General features: G+C 36.0%; 1 protein-coding gene across 2 annotated transcripts in view; it reads right to left on the bottom strand.

Moving 5' to 3' along the window:
* The window catches only part of LOC127938970 (potassium voltage-gated channel subfamily H member 5-like), a 94,848-nt gene that overhangs the window by 76,760 nt on the left and 4,366 nt on the right, over positions 1 to 13,722 (bottom strand). For both annotated transcript variants that reach the window (XM_052535918.1, XM_052535917.1), the window contains exons 2-4: positions 5,651 to 5,774; positions 3,387 to 3,493; positions 1,427 to 1,555 (exon numbers count right to left, since the gene is read on the bottom strand). In XM_052535918.1, coding sequence (XP_052391878.1) covers positions 1,427 to 1,555; positions 3,387 to 3,493; positions 5,651 to 5,774 — 360 coding nt within the window. The remainder of the gene's footprint in view (positions 1 to 1,426; positions 1,556 to 3,386; positions 3,494 to 5,650; positions 5,775 to 13,722) is intronic.

Consider the following 13,722-nt stretch of genomic DNA (forward strand, 5'->3'; position numbering starts at 1 on the left):
TCTCAGTTGGGCACAGGTGCCCTGCCACAAAGTGACAACAGCTGCCATCAAGAATCTGAAGGGAAATATTTATATGTGTGTGTGCACGCGTGTGTGTTTAAAGAGCTCCTGTGTGGGCTAGGATCACTGTCAAAGGACAAGTGCTTCAGTTTAGCAGTGGCAAAAGCTGAAAAGGAAAATAGCCACTGGTTTATATGAGATCGAGAGAGAGAAAAGCAGAAAGAGTAAGTAAATGGTGGGAAAAGTTGGGTTTGACAATGCCCATCCATCACAGATACACATCTAGCCTATTCAAGGAACCTCTATGACTGACTGCAGTTCTAGCCATAAGCAGCACTCTACAACATAAAGGGACAGCTTGTCTCTCTCATTATACTACCATGTACTATTGTGCCAAGCAGCATGCAACACACAAATATCCCCAGTTAAAATATACCCAATTGACCCTAATTCAATATTTTTGTGTGGTTCTCCAGTGAAAATAACTAAACATCCTTAAAGGGGGGTTCAATGGTGTTTGGTGTATTCAGAGTTGTTCACAGTGTTAAAGAGATGGATTCTCATGCTAAATATGGCCAAAGTTTAAAAAAATAATTTAGAAGAATGACTGTGAAGAATGACTGACAAAATTTCTGTGCCGAGAATCTTACTTCCGGGTTGGTACAAGTTTCGGCTGTTTACAAAAAAAAAAATAAAGTCGTCTGCAATGTCTGCAGCAAGGAATTTGCATATCACCGGAGTTCGTCCACTCTAAAGTACCACATCAATGCAAAGCATCCAGGAGTTAACGTTAATCCGGAGGTACGACCTAGCACGTCCCATGATAACTTAAGCAGTCAACGTCATCTTCAAGATGCCATGTTTGTACAATGAAAAAAATCTTCTTCCTGAAGCTCTTTTAAATGTATTTTTTAGCATATTGGGTCATATTGTTGATTGTTATGGCCATTATTTGAACAATGAAAATAATAATAAAATAATTTTTTAACTTTAATGTCACTATTATTCATCATTGATTCATTTGAATAGAAATATTTGATACTTTTACAGGAAAAATTATGTATGCGATTAATTTAGATTAATTAATCACAGAGTATGTAATTAATTAGATAAAAATGTGTACTCGATTGACAGCCCTAATATATATATTCCCAGGTAAATATTTTTTTACTGCACAATAAAAGAAAAACAGATAAAAATTATTTTATTATAAATATTGCAAGGTCTAACAAATCTCCTTTTCATCCAGATTGCATTTCCTATGCAACCATTTGACAAATGTGTTACATCATTTGTTTGCTTTTCCAATAGAAAGTCAAATTTACATGATACAAATGCATTTTTTAATAAAGTGTGTGTGTGTTAATGCAATCTCTACCACCAGGCTGAAAAAAGCAACCCTCAAAATAAGATTTAGAGTTCTTACCTCTGGTGGTCTCATCTTCAATGGGCTGCTTGAAGACAGTGATGTCCTTAAAAGTGCAGAGGAACAGGACCACCTTATCGTTCTCATTCCTGATGGGGGCTACCTGCATGTAGAGCCACACAGGGGTTCCTGACAGCACCGGATGAACACAGTGAGAGAGGAGAGAGGGTAAGATGAAAGGAAAGTGTGAAAAGTATGTGAAGAGAAGTGAATTGAGGGTTTAAAAGAAGTCATGACCAGGAAGTTAAAAGACATGGATGAAAATGATGAGAATGGTGAGGGAAAGTGAAAGTGACAGAGAGGTCCAATGGAAGAGTAGGAGAAGAATAAATGATGATGTGATTATTGTGGTGAATGAAGATCGCAGGAGAAAGACAGGAATTGAGAAAAAGGAGGGAAACAGGAAGATCACTGAGACCAAGGTTCTCGATTCACCTGTATGAGGAATATACCGTGTAACCCATGTGCCTAATGGGTCATTACATTTGAGCTTAACAGGTCAGCTTTATCTTAAAGAGGAAACATGGGGAGATGTATCTTTATAGTAGCTGCATTAGAAACATTCAAGAATGGAGAGGATGCAATTGTGCCCAAAATGCAAGATGCCTTGAGGTGTAAATGATCAAATAACTCAAAGCAAAGATGTGAAGTGTTTAGGGATGGGCATGAGTATCCAATGATTGTTCATGATCATAAATTTCGTGACTGTTAACAGAATCTGGGTAAGGAGATGAGAGCACACACATACACAGACACAACTCGACAGCTAAACCAAGCGTGACTAAATGGAACAGAACACGGGTTCTTTAGACTCCTTAAAATAACTGATTTAACTTGTAACAGCGAATTGTCACAATGTTGCATCTTAGCTGTAATTAATGTCAGACTCATTAAAAATGGACATATGTAAAAATAATATTTAAGCATGTGCAAAATGTGTCTAATTGTGTCAAGAATCGTAGAGTGTGCCCCCCGCTTTATGTCAAGCAACCTGTGGTGAAAATAGAAAATGAACCACAGGCCAGCAGCGCTAAAATATAACGCGATCCAACAACCAAACTAACTCATGACAAACAGAAACATTACATCAGATATTAAGTATCTACACAATTGAGAGGACTTGAGTAGTTTAAACAATTTACATGCCCAAATTTCAAGTAGGACACTTTTTTTTACAGAAGTGAGGAGAAAGTTTTTAGAGGAACGTAGTGCCTCTTTTGCCTCCCTTTAACTCATTGAGTTGAAAACTGTGCCATAAAATCAGACACTTTCTGCTGGCTGTTTTCATGCTGTGTTTGCAAATGAAGTAGAAAAGATGTAACATCCAGACACACTTTTCACTGAACATATGTGCTGTTTGATACAGTGCCTGTATGTAAAAGAAGAAAGTCCAAAATAAACAATAAAGTGGGGTCTATATGTTTTTATCACTTTTATGTTGATTAACTTAACACAATATAACATTATAATCACACAAACAGAGTTTTTACTGTTATAAAAACACATATTTGTGAGCATTGGTGGAACAGAATGTGCCAGAATAAACATATGTGTCATCATTTTAATCTGGCCAGTTGTGAAATAGACCCTAGTCCGGGCAGTGCCATATTTCATATATCAACTTTTGACAGGAATGAAAAAGAGGACTTGATGACTGAAGAATCAAACTGTTGTTTAATAACATATTGATTGTTCACTGATTAAATGTCTGGGAAAAAATAAAACAATTTAAGTTCAGAATTGCATGGTCTAGGACCTTTATACAGTGTGTGCCATTGTAAATACTTTAAGTCTATCCGCCTGCCATATATATATATATATATATATATATATATATAAAGGAATTTTCATTCTTTTCAGGAACTCGGCTTCCTACATCGACACAATTGCATCTCTGTATTTTCCCTTTTCCACTAGAAACAGCAGGCAAAGTGAATGAATTGTAGCTGGGAATACTCACTGTTCTTCTTATAGAGCAGCACTTCAAAGCAATTGGACTCATAGTTATCAAAGGTCTGTCTGACTTTGTCTATTGTCTTCTTGTCTGTCAGCTCGCCGTACATGAAACTGCCAGGGGGACAGAGAGAGACAAAGGATGGAAAGTTGAAAAAAGGTTATGAGAGTGAGAGAAGTGGGTGGGAAAGGGAGAAAACAGGTGATGAAAATGAGCAAGACAAAGAGAGCAGAAAAAGAGAGTTAGGGGAGTGTGCACACCTGTGTGCCACACACATCCAGCAAACTCTACCTTGTCTTTCACTGTCAGTTAATTCACTGAGTGTGCACAAGGGCTGGTGGCTGATGACACGGGCTGTCAGATACTGCAGCCGCTCTATTGAACATGTGGAGGCTGGACAAACAGTAGATGCCGAGCCTCACTTCCGACATGTTCTACCCTCATGGTTATGTAAAAGGAAGGAAACATTCAATTTGAAACAGTTCAGGAAAGCAGCAAAAGACAAGGTATTCTTGTGTGTTTAGTGCCTGAAGTTCTCTTAAATGTTTGCAAATAATGTGGCACCACTGGGGTTCAAAAGTCTAAGACCACATAGAAAATCTGGCAGTCAAATTACAGCCTGGAAAAATACAAAAAGTTTTTTTTTTTGGGGGGGGGGGGGATGATGGGGAAACTAGTACAACATTTATAATTCTGGCCTATTTTTTTAATTAAGTAAATCTGTGACAATGATCATTTCAACATCTCCTAAATTCATGCTGGAAGAAATACAGAAAAATCTGAAATTCATGTTCATTTTCTAATTCAGTTTTTCACTTGTTTGGCTGATTATATAAAATTTCCAATAAAATGTGCATACAAAAAAAAAAAAATTATAGTATTACTAGTGGTATCAGACTTTTGGATAATACAATTTAATAATGATAACAAACAAGTCAGAAGATTCTTTAAATTAACATTTTAAAAAATATTTACAAAATTTAAGACAAAAATGTTCAATAAACCATGACAAAGCTGTAGAATTGACAAAGAAGACTTAAGACGTGGAATGAAAATGCGTGGTGGATCATTTCATGAAGTCCATTTTCATGAATTTTACTTTGTGAATTTCATGACAATATTAAAATGTGAATGTGGTCAATTGTATTCTATTTTTTTTTACTTCAGCTTTTTACTTCATCTCCATCCTTTCCAATCATGTTATAATCAAAATGAAGTTTATGTGTTTGAGTTTTCAAACTTTCTCTATCTCTAACTTTCTCATCTGTTGTCCATTTCTTTCTTAAGTGGACACAGGAGGACAATGCTCTACAGTCAGACAGTCCTGTAATGTAGCGTTTATAGCAAATTACTGCAATCAAGACTGGGTGACATTGAAACCTCAGCTTCCAAAAAAAAACACAAATATATAGGTAATTATGGTGCATTTGAGTTTTGTGACCCTAAGCTACTCAGAGACTTTTAGTATCAAATCCTCAACCATATTGCTTTAGCTGACAAAGGCTTGTGCCAGTTCTACCTCTAAAATTCCCCTTGAATCCTGAGTCAATCTGGAGTCATATCACAGTCTGTAGGCAGATCCATATAAGTGCATGGAGGCAGAGCCAAATCGCTGCAGTTGGTATTTCTATTTCTACTCTGATGATTGGCATCTTACTGAGCATATTTAGCACTAACAAGGTGTTCGGTGATGGCTCAGGAGAAATGTGCTCTCGGAGTGGCTGAATAGCACACGCAGATGGCTCAACACAGCTGAACTGATGTGAGAAGTGTGTTGAAGTGATGTGAGAAGTGTGTTTTAGCACCATTAACTCAAGCAGAATAAGAAAATGACACTTCTGTGCCTAACACTTCACCAAAATCATTAGCAAAACATCCACAATTGTCTGATGAGTGAAACTAGCAGGAATAGCGGTCAGTTCACACTTGAAAAGACAAATAATACTACTACTACTAATAATAATAATAATAAATGATCAAATTCTGTCCCTTCTCTACTTCATATTCTGCATTGCATCAGTTTAATAGATTCAGCTCCTGCTATCCGGCAATAACCCCTCTGGAAAAGTTTCTGAGGCTTCGTTTTCGTATCCAAAATAATGTAATTCTGTAAAAACACATAATTTAGTTATGATGCACACTAATGCATTTTTGGATCCTGCATGCCTTAGCCTGGAAAGTTGCGAATATAAATTTGAATGACATCACTGTCTGCCCTTGACTACTGAATCCGGACAGGCTATAAATAGACAGGTGGGAGAGCCACTTACCTGCAGGTGCTGCTCTTCTGCATGACCTCTGCCCTGTGGTAACCAGACAGCTTGCAGAATCCGTCATTACTGTAAACTATAGGCCATTCCACGATTTGCGCATTCCCCAACAAGAAACTTGTCTCTGCAATCAAATATAAGAGGTAGGACGGGAACATGTTTATTAATGTGCATAAATAACTAATTAATATGGTATGTTAAGTGTTCGTATTATTGTCAGGCACATCAGTTTAGTCAAACTTGTAACTGTCACGTGTTTGGCTGTAGTAAGGAATTGCATAACAAAGGAAACATAAAGGAATTAATCTGAATAGAAATCTCACAGGAAACATGTAGAGAAACAACCAAACATAAAATGTAAAATTAGATGGACAGGGACTAGAATGGAACTAAGGATGTTAAGAAAACAAAGTCAATCTGAGTAGTAATCTGACTGCACACTAAAATAATAAAATAAATAATAATACAAAATAAAACTGCATTTACACTTGGCAGTGTAAATAGTAGTAGAGGATGCACTGTGTTCCGATCTCAGTGTAAGATAAAGACAATCCAGCTATCATGTCTGCATTCGCAGGCTGATGTCACGCAAAACCCTGCCCCCTTTCTTCCAAACTGTCAAAAGACTTCCAATCGGTCCAAGAGAAAGATCTGATTGTTTATCCAGATAGAGAAGTCACTTGATGTTGCCAAGTGTAAACACGCCATGTCCTGATTGAAAGATGATCCGATCTAAATGATTTGATAACTGTGATGTAAACGTAGCCTTATTCTATTCATCTGAGATGATCAGACACCTTTTTTTCCGAAGGTTAAACACTTCCCTTTGAATGGCAATTTGTTGAGAAGAAAAAAGGCTTGCGTTTCAAGGCCTAATTTGTACTCCATTTGTGGAAACTGCTTCAGTTCATTCTTTTATTTGTCACAATGAATTGCAATGCAGTCTTGGCATCAGTGTAACTGATACACGGTGGTCTAGCCATAGCAGGTGGGTTAAAGCCCTGAACATTGTTCCTGTGAGACTGTGCCATTAAAAAGACTAAGTCATCCTCTCTAGTCTTCATTAGTGAGGCAAAAAGACAACTGTCTTCACCCTCCCAATGCAGGTATAAAAATAGACAGGCAAAGAGAACATTACATCACCGGAAAACAAATCAAAGCACAAATTGTTACAGAAATGTCTGCGACAATACAAATCCTTACACACATAAAGCCAACCACCACAAACAGAATCATCTTTGCTCACACACACACAAGGCTTTTATAATGCGGCTGAGCTACAGTCCTCTCTGGACCCATGCAGTCCTCCCCTGAGGAAAAGAGAAAGATAGAGAGAGAGAGAGAACGTGGCATTTGATACAGCCATTAAAAAAAGGTGGCCACTTCTCTCCTTCATTGAATAGTCTCCATTATCTCTCCTCCTCCCCTTGCAGTTTGCCTCTGCAGGACCAGTTGAAAAGAGAAGCGTAAAGGATAAAGTGAAGTGCTGTCCCCTTCAGGAAGGAGAGCTGAGACTCATTACAGTGATCTCCATGCCATGGCTCCTGCCCTCAGACCAGGGGCCAATTGTGAGGAAGTGCTCCCTGAGGATGCAAAAGAATGAGATCCTGTTTGCAGAATGGGGGTCGGTGATGTGATAATCATGTAATGCTCTGTCACTGATGATATATCGCATTCTCAGCCAAGACAGCACGTTCAGACTAATAAAGTCTCTGCCAAGAAGTCAAGCATTAATAACTAATACGGAAAAGGAGCTCGAGCAGGCGAGTGGAGCAGGACCATGTACCGTCACATCCACAGCATTACCAATGCTGGAAAGTCGATGTGAGGAATGATGGTGTTGCAACGAAAGTCATTGTAGTTTATATGTTTTTAATTACTTTTTCTATTGATTTTATTTTATTTAGTTCTATTTCTTTTATTTATTTATTTATTTACTTTAGTTTTCATTCACATGTTTTTTTTATTTATTTATTTTTTATTGTCAGTTCAATGATCAGAAGTACACAGATACAGTGTCAGACATACAAAATAAGAACAAAGCAAAATACAATGGAAAGGAAGAAGGGAAAAAAAAGGTCAAATGATAAAATACATTACAAGTACAGGGAATCATTCACATGTTTTGACGAAGCCCCTAAGGGGACGTGCAGATGAAGGAAAAGAACAAAAATTATATTTCCATGCTTTTGTGCAAAAAATTATAGTTAATGAAACCAAAATTGTTTTTTTACTTGAAATAACTGAAATAAAATAGAAAAAATACAACATATAAAAATAAAGAAGTTTCTCAATGACACTAAAATAATACTGGTTCACAAAAGCATAACATTTACTTTATATCAAAAACTAAACATTCATTTGTGGCCATTTTTATTTTATTTTGTTTACAGTTTTCCATGAATATTATGAATTGAATATAATTTCTGTTTTTCGCAGTCATTTTTTTGTTTCAATTAACTATAAGAACGCTGATTGCAATAATGAAGTGAAAAATAAAAATTATTAGAGGAGTCATATTATGCCCCTTTTTTTTTACAACATGTAATATAAGTCTCTGGTGTCCCCGGAATGTGTCTGTGAAGTTTCAGCTCAAAATACTCCACCAATCATTATTATATCATTTTGAAAATGCCTATTTTGTGTGAAAGCAGAAACGTTCTGTTTTCAGGGCTGTCTCTTTAAATGCAAATGAGATGCTGCTCCCCGCCCCCTTTTCCAGAATAGAGCTGTTGCATTACAGCTCATACCTGCTAAAAACATCAGTTTGGGTTCTCATTATCATGTTTATCACACTGAAATCATGCATTTTAAAGCAATGTTAGTTTAAACTTCTGATATATGGTTTTCTAAGTGTACACATACAGAAAGCGGTGGTCACAGCATGTGAGTACTAAACTAAGTTCTCATCCACACACAAGTTTACGTTAAAAAACACACATGAGTAACAAAAACAGTTGGTTATGTCTGTTAAGGTAACCTGCTGGGAAATAATCTGTGTGGCAGCAACAAAATAAAGTAAATAAATCAATAAATCCACTGCTCTATAAATCTCCTCTGAGCCTGGAACTCAGTGTGTGGTGAACAGCGTTCTGTGCTCGGCTGTGCAGCCAAAGGCAGAACAGTTAGTATGTTTTGCTCAAACTTACACCATGGCATCAGAACTGGTAAACCGTTGTCGCTTGCAAAATCTAAAAAATGGTGTAATGGGTGGAAGCTCACAGATTAAGGGGCGGTAATATTATAATGAGATCCCTTTACCACGTCACCAGGGAGCGAAATCTGAGCGGCTTGTTTTCTCAAAAGCTTTCAGAAAAAGGCTTACCAAAACAAAGTTACTGGGTTAATCTTTTTCCACGCTTCCTTAGTTGGTCGATGCACCAGGGACCTGATTACAGCACTTCAAAATATTCAAAATCTCTTTTGTGAACTATACCTTATATATATATCTAAGCCAAAGTAAAGTTATGCAATACACAAAGAGCACAGATCCACCTCAAGGCAAAAAGAGTACCCATTTCACATAAGAGGACACAGCTGTTTTGTCTGGCTGCATGTAAAATCAATGGAATATTGAGACTAGAAAGACTTTAATCTTTATAATCTCACTTGAGGCAAATTAACAAAAAGGCTTACCTGTGTCTCTCTTGAATTAGTCTTGTTGTTTTAAAGAGCAGCTTATGTCAGCTGATACAGACTTTAAACAGCCCAAGTGGTTATAACACATACATTGATCACACTTCCAGAGCCATGTGAAGCCTAAAGCAGTCCGTCAGCACTTTATGTGTTTTATGGGATGCAGCCGAAAGCTTATCATATAAATGGTGAATACGAGGCATATTGACAGCGATGAAAGACTTAGTGATGTGCGTGCCAACCCCACATGGGAGGCCAATAGACAGCTGCTATGGTGCTCTCCACAATTCCACAGCAGTGTGTTTACTGAAAATTAAATAAACATCTCACATTAGCAATCACATGGCCTCATTTACATATATACACATCATTTTCTTCCACCTTTACATGCCCACTTACACAAACCCATGAAATATCATATATATATATATATATACATATATATATATATATATATATATATATATATATACATACAGTAAAACACATGTCAATGCAGCATAATAAAATGCACTATCAAAAGTTTTTTTTTTTTTAATTAAGCCAATGTGATGCATTGAGATATTCCAAAATTATTGATTTTTCTTTTATGCCAAAAATCATTAGGATATTAGTAAAGATCATGTATCATGATCATATTTTTTTAATTTCCTACCGTAAATATATCAAAACTTAATTTTTTATTAGTAATATGCATTGCTAAGAATTAATTTGGACATATCTAAAGGCGATTTTCTCAGTATATCGAGTTTTTTGCACCCTCAAATTCCAGATTTTCAAATAGTTGTATCTTGGCCAAATATTATCCGATCCCAATAACCATACACCAATAGAAATCTTATTTATTCAGCTTTCAGATGATGTATAAATCTTAATTTCGAGAAATTGAAACCTAAACACTGGTTTTGTGGTCCAGGGTTACATCTTAGCTAGTGCATTAACTAACATTGTATAACAAAGAACAATGAATTTGTATTTGTTGTATTTATTAAACTTTGTTAATATTCACAAATATTTATTATTAAAATTTACAACTGTTTATTGTTTGTTCAAATTAGATTTGTTCCATTACATAATATTAACATTTGATTTTGATTGTGAATGTATTACTAAGTGTTTATATTTTCATAGATTAATAAATGCTGCCTGAAGAAGTACTTTCAGTTCACGTTAACTAATGTATAACTATGTTAACCAATGAAACCTTATTGTTAAGTGTTACTAAAAAAAATTGTCAAATCCACCACAATCATTTCCTTCACACAACTGATGTAAATTATTGTGAGAGAGGGAACATTTGGCAAGGCAAATATTTATTAAAATCATGTGAAAAAACTCAACACACAAATATCAGTTATGGTAGCAAGATTTAATCTGATTGGCTGCTAACTTCCATTTTCTGATATATACTGTATTTCATTAAACATGCTCCTAAATGCCACATAAAAGCAAACTGTGGTTGGTTGCTTCAAGCAGTTTTATTCTGTTAAAGTTTTAAGCTCTCGGTCACAAAAAGCTGCAACAAGTACCAAGTCCTGATCTTATGCCACACGTCAAACATCTGACCAGGCAAGACTAAAATAATGTTGACAATCAATAAACCTCAGTGTGTGAAAAGATGATCATCACACAATGAAACAGCAATAGCATAAGGTCAGCAAAACCCGAAACAATACACTATTCACACAATTATTCATGCCGCACTGCATGATGGGAGCAAGCAAGTCAGCAAACATTGTTCAATATAAATCAGTTTGTTCTGAAGACTCTCTCAAGACTAGTAGCGACAACATTCCAGGGGAAATATTATTGTTTATATTTCTTAGCACTGCAGAGTTCCAACAAGAGAAACAGGCTATGAATTTTTTTAAGGTTTGACAAAAGAGGGAAGTAGATTTACAAATTGCTCTGATGTCTATGCAGAAGAGTCTCTGTTGTCAGACAATTTGTGACCTTTTCTCTGGCTCCATCGCCTCTCGCTGTCTTTCTTTATCTCTCTATAATTCTCTATTCAATTGCAGTGTGACACTTTGTGTGTGTCAGCATTTGACTCCATTACTTCCAGCAAGAGGAGAGATGTCCACGGCATATGCATTGGGAAACAACCACTGCCAATCTCCAGCCAAAGGTTCTGCTTTAAACAGCTTTGAGGATAGCTGTTGATTCAATCCCAAGCACACAGTCAAGGCTCAGACAGGGGCAGGCGAACTTGAGATTTCCTGAGGCCTAACATGCCACCTTTAATAAAACACTTTTGTACAAACTGCCTAGGTTTGCCTAAGATTAATTTTTTTAATTTATACTTTTATTCAGCAAAGATGCATATAATGTATCAAAACTGACAGTAAAGAAATTTCTATCATGACAATTTTAGAAAATTTTAGCATGGTAATGAACATGACTGTTAATGTATTTAGTCTTGGCGGAATAGATCTGCTACGCTGCTGTTGCTGTAGGTTATTGCTGTTCTTGTAGATTATTGCTGCTGCCACTGCAAAGCAAAAACAGGAACTTGGTACTGCCAATACAGTACATATGCTGATACGGTGCTGTGTGTATTTAAGACATACTGCTGCTGCACAAGTAGCATATACAGTATAATAACCCATAGCAGATCTATACAGGTGGAGTGTTTCAGAGGAACTCTGAAAGCATGCTGGTAAATGCTCTAGTACAGGTTCCTCAATAGGAGGCCCGCGGAACACATCCGGCCCATGAGAGAATTTTTTTTACCCGCACTCATTTCAAATAATGTTGCCATGGTAACTTCAGTGTAAGCACATAACTGATGTGTAAATTCAAACGCAGCATCAGACAGTGTTTGACAGTGAAAACATGGCATGTGTGAAGAAAAGATGACATGGAAAATAGATTATTCAAATGTGAATGGACTGAATAATTTTGAGTGATCCCATCTTTGTTATGGAATATGCTTTTTTGATTCACACTGAGTTCACAATTTTAACGTACTACAATTTCTTTTAATTTATTTTTCAAGATCCAAGGTAAAAAAAAAAAAAAAGTACTTTCTGTATAGCTATAAAGGTCACGCAAAATAATAATCAAAAGCACATAATCATTACCTGAGACTATCGCTGTCATAGTTTACATGTTGTTCCAGCCGCGATGTCGCAGAAAATAGAAACCGTTACAAAAATATAATATTTTGTTTGTTTGTTTTTAATATTCAACAGGCAAAGATCTTTAGTTTTCTGTATCTGAATACAAAAAAAAATCATAATTATTTGAATAAAACGGATTACTTGTGGGGGGGGGTAGAATATTTATTTTGTGTCTATTAACGAAAAACAACAATAAAAACAAAAACAACGACAATAATAAGCAGAAACATTTTGGGCATAATGTAGTCAGTGGCCCTTGGCTTGGTTTTGTTGGCCGAATTTGGCCCTCTGTGAAAACGAACTGAGGACCATGCTCTCATGAACGCTAACCAGACATTTAAATGAATAGCAGTGAGCTCATTGGCTGCCTTTCCAACATGAACCAATCAGCTTATGCCAAGTAGTTTAACGCAGTGAATTTCATCAATTTGTGTCAATAATCCATCAGCTTGTGCCATCTAGAGTATCATGACAGAACTCGGCATTTATGTGAAAACAAAATTCTATTTAGGTTACTGAAAGAAAAAAACTTTTTTAGTTTCCACAGAAATATAATATTGATAATAATAGTAAACATTTCTTGAGCAACAAATCAGCATATTAGAATGATTTCTGAAGGATCATATGACATATTAAATATAATTTTGAAATATATTCACATAGAAAACAGTTATTTTAAAATTGCAATTATATTTAAAATATTACATTATTATTATATTTTACTTTATATTTGACCAAATAATTGCAATCTTGGTGATAAAAAAAGACAATTTGGAATGGTAGTGTAGATAGTCAGAGGCACTGTTCTTTTTCCTTGACTTTTAAAAGATTAATGCTATATATTTGAATAGGACATGACTGCAAATTAGTTTGAGTCACATGGAGTATTTTATAGTAGTTTTATGATGCTTTTTGGCCTTTATGGATCTCAACAGATCTAGTCCCCATCTATTTGTACTTGGTATATTCTAAAGGGTTTCCACAAAAATAATTTTGTGCCCCCCTGGAAGAAAGTTTGGAATGGCATTATGTTTGTTTGTTTTTACTGCTGCTTTAAACTTTATTCCGTTTTAGTTGTTCGCTAATTCATCATAGTCTCCGTCAGTAATAAAGATGAGAGAAAGCAAAACAAAACAGTTAAACTTAAGAGAGCTGGTAGTGGATTTTCATACAGCTACCATCCAGGATGGAAAAACAGAGATGGTACAGACCCACAAATACATGGAAATCAATCAAACAGCAGACTGGACTGCATTGACAACACAGCAATGCAAGCAGAAAGATCAGAGAAGCCTGTACTTTCTGAGGGGGCTG

The sequence above is a fragment of the Carassius gibelio genome, chromosome A20 (genome assembly GCF_023724105.1).
Source record: "Carassius gibelio isolate Cgi1373 ecotype wild population from Czech Republic chromosome A20, carGib1.2-hapl.c, whole genome shotgun sequence".
NCBI classification, from domain to species: domain Eukaryota; kingdom Metazoa; phylum Chordata; class Actinopteri; order Cypriniformes; family Cyprinidae; genus Carassius; species Carassius gibelio.